We start from the raw sequence: 3,720 nt of genomic DNA on the forward strand, positions 1-3,720 counted from the left end.
TTATATTGTCCTCCCTGTCTGGGCAGGGATTGATATGTGAACCTCCTTTGTATTTTGACAACACAGACACACCACTTGCTTACAGAAAATGCTACAACTCTGAGCTATCTCTCAGGCCACTTACTAAAACTCGTTTTTCTTATGCCTCCATTATTTTTCCTTTTCTCATACCCTCACCTCAAAGACAGTATGTACCTCACTTATACACCACACCAGGTTACTGATTTTTCTGGGGAAGTTAACAGTAGTATTTCTTAGTTTTTATAGTCTGTAAAAGGCTAAGGAAGACTAGAGCCTAAAAGGTAATACTTAAGTACTACCATAATTTTTTATTATTTATTTAAATAATGGAAACCTCTTCTTAAATTTCATTTTATTTTAAGATTTTATTTATTTATTTGTCAGAGAAAGAGAGCACAAGCAGGGAGAGGGCAGGCAGGGAGAGAAGCAGGCTCCCTGGTGAGCAAGGAGCCGGATGCGGACTTGATCCCAGGACCCTAGGATCATGACCTGACCCAAACGCAGACACTTAACCAACTGAGCCACCCAGGCATCCCCTACCGTAAGTTTTGAAAATATTTTTAAAAAATTTACTTATTAAATAATCTCTACCCCCAACATGGGGCTTGAACTCGGGACCCTGAGATTAACAGTCGCATGCTCTTCTGACTGAGCCAGCCAGACGCCCCAGTACTACCATAATTTGAAATGGAAAACAATACCCCTTTCACGAACATGGCACCGAAGGTGAAGAAGGAAGCCCTGGCCTCTCCCAAAGCTGAAGCCAAAGCAAGAGCTTTGAAGGCCACGAAAGCGGTGCTGAAAGCCATCCACAGTCAGAAAAAACTGAAGATCTGCACATCACCTACAGTCCCACAGCCCCAGACGCTGCATCTCCAAAGGCAGCCCAAATATCCTTGAAAGTGCGCCCCCAGGAGGAAAAAAGCTTGACCACTATGCCATCATCAAGTGGCCCCTGACCACCAAGTCAGCCATGAAGAAAATAGAAGACAACAGCACACTTGTGTTCATTGTGGATATCAAAACCGACAAGCACCAGATCAAACAGGCTGTGAAGAAGCTCTATGACCCTGATGTGGCCAAGGTCAACATCCTGACCAGGCCCGAGGAAGAGAAGAAGACATACATTCAACTGGCTGCTGACTATGATGCTTTGGATGTTGCCAACAAAAATGGGATCCTCGAAACTGAGACCAGCTGGCCACATCTACATCTAAATCTAAAGTTTTTCACCACAAAAAAATATAAAAATAAAATGGAAAAAATAAAATAAAAATAACATCTTATTTTTATTCTTCAGGGGACTACCATTTGTTCTTTTTCACTAGACCAAAAAAAAAAAAAAAAAAAAAAAGGGCAGAGAGATATGTGCCCAAGTGGAAGACTTACCAGACTCCCCTCAGAGAATAAGCAGTGGTGTTTCAGACTCAGCGTTGATGCCGAAGCCTGGTCCTGAGTTCATGCCGAACAACCAGTGTTCCTTTCCTGCCCTTTCCTACTGCTCTCTCATTAAAAAAACTGCAAAATGTAAAAGGACCAAAGGTTCTTACAGTTCTCAGCACACTGTATTCCTCTCCCCATACATTCGTTATCTTTAATGGCCTTTAAAATGTCTGTGTATCTCTAGCTTCCCTTTTCCAAATGCTACAACACGAAACTGGCATGGCTTCCAGGGCGAGCCCTTAGCCTTGCCCTGCACACACTGGCCAGCTAGCCAGTGTAGTTACAGCAGGGCCTGAGGCTGGCCTCCGTGATCGTCAAAGTTCAAGGCTGTCACACTTGAGCCCCGTCTCTCCATTGGTAAGCACACTGGAGATAGTAAAAGATGAGAAAAGCAATCTTTACTTGTCAAGTTGCAGAAAGGCATAGTTCTCTTCCTTTACTGAAGGGACTTGCTTTGTAATTATGAAAACGAAACCCTGTAGTTCTACGTCTTCATGGCCTTATCAAGCATCTCGTGTGTAAGATGAGCTAACCATACGATCTGTTCTTCCCCTGAGAAGGGAGGGCAGGTCTCTGGAAGTGACAGCAGACTGGCGGAAGCCTTCCTTTGTGCAGGCTGGAGGCAGGAATGCTCTGCAGCAGACTCACTGCTCTTCTGTGGGGAGCAGAGCTGACAATAGCTATGTCTACACATCACCCCCCTAGATCCAACGGGGCTTATTTGAGGTAGATTTGAAGGATGCTTAGGAAACATTATTCTAAAGCCTTAGCATACACTGTCTCCATCTCAGCGATTTTATCATTAAAAAGTTTTTGGAAGAGGGAGCACACGAAAAAAGCAGTGGCTAAATGTATCAAATGTTCCCTGGGTCGTTCTAATATTTTCTAGTGAGAATAAATTAATGAATTTATGGATAATGGGTAACATACTGCTAAAAAAACCCTCAAGTCTTTGGAAAGCCACAAAAAAGACAGGAACAAATGATCCACTTATTTCTTCCATTTAGCATTCACTGATCATCTGAAGCACAGTGACCAACGTGTTTTCAGGAATACAAATGTTGAAAACAACTTCTATATCCTATGTTTAAGAAAGACACAGTCAACTGGGAACTGGCATTTATGTTTGTCATAGCAAATTCTAGATGTTAGCTTAATGTGCTAGTTAATTCTGAGATTATTTGATGTCAAGCACTTTTACTCATATAAAATTACATATTTAGCTCTTCCCCACCTCATACACCATTATCCAGTTTATGTTATTTAAATCTGAAGAAAAAAATAAAAATAAGACATTATGTTCAGTAAGCACCCTATAAGGAACACAAACATCAGGAGAACTCGAGGCTTTCTCTCTTCCCACAAGTGAGCTACAAACGGAACAATGAGGTACTTCCACACCTATCGAATTCAAACACTGTCTATCTGAAATATCCAACAAATGGAGTGCCGCGGCACGTCCGCAGCGCCACAGGCGCAGCACCCTTGATTCGTGGATTGGGGAGAAGGACAAGGCACAGACAGGTTAGCTTGCGAAAGAGAGCGTGGGTGCAGGCGATGACAGCCACGAGTGATGGCCGCGAACAGCTGCAACCTCCCGTATTTATTGGCAACAATCAAAGGCAATTACAATCACAATCAATCAAGGGAGTGATCCATATTACATTCTAGTGAATAGTAGTGCATCGCGGGGAGGGTCACGGGATAGTGGTGCATCACCATCACGGGGAAGGCCATATGGGATGGTGGTAAATCACGAGGAAGGTCAGGGGATCAGGTGATGTAACGTTTAGCAAGTGGGGCCTATTCTTAAACATGTTTCTAGGGGCCCCACGGGCTACCGTTAAGAGCAATCAGGTTTCAGCGGTGTTCTGCCCCAAAACAGCTGGGCGTTCCCAACTGGCGGGCAGGCCGGGCGTTCCTGACCGCTTGCAAACGGGCCTTCCCGACCGCTTGACCCTTGGCTCAACAATGAAGCCCACAAGGTCACCAGAAACATGCTTTCCTATTATATCCCTAACATAAGTCTTCGGCCAGTGGCTGCTGCAATGGAGGCTATGGTATTTTCTTGAAGTATTCACATGATTTCTTCCACTTTCCATTTGGTTTTGCATAAACAGACGCAACCCCCAATCTGAGAGAGACCTCTTTGTCCCAAAGCATATCCTCCATGCTCAAGGCTTCCACTATGACTGCTGGAACTCCCAGGGGCTAGAATTGTTGACTGGGGCCATATTGTTGAAGGCAGGTTGACAA

At 44.1% G+C, this 3,720-nt stretch overlaps 1 protein-coding gene across 1 annotated transcript; it reads left to right on the forward strand.

The window, feature by feature from the left end:
• The first annotated feature begins 658 nt into the window (after positions 1 to 658).
• LOC103668311 (60S ribosomal protein L23a-like) lies at positions 659 to 1,302 on the forward strand. Its single transcript, XM_040625684.1, is given in 2 exon segments — positions 659 to 939; positions 941 to 1,302. Coding segments are annotated over 2 exon segments (585 nt in total). The 5' UTR covers positions 659 to 708; the 3' UTR covers positions 1,295 to 1,302.
• The last annotated feature ends 2,418 nt before the right edge of the window (positions 1,303 to 3,720 follow it).

Source organism: Ursus maritimus (assembly GCF_017311325.1).
Source record: "Ursus maritimus isolate PB19 chromosome X unlocalized genomic scaffold, ASM1731132v1 scaffold_X1, whole genome shotgun sequence".
Lineage (NCBI taxonomy): Eukaryota > Metazoa > Chordata > Mammalia > Carnivora > Ursidae > Ursus > Ursus maritimus.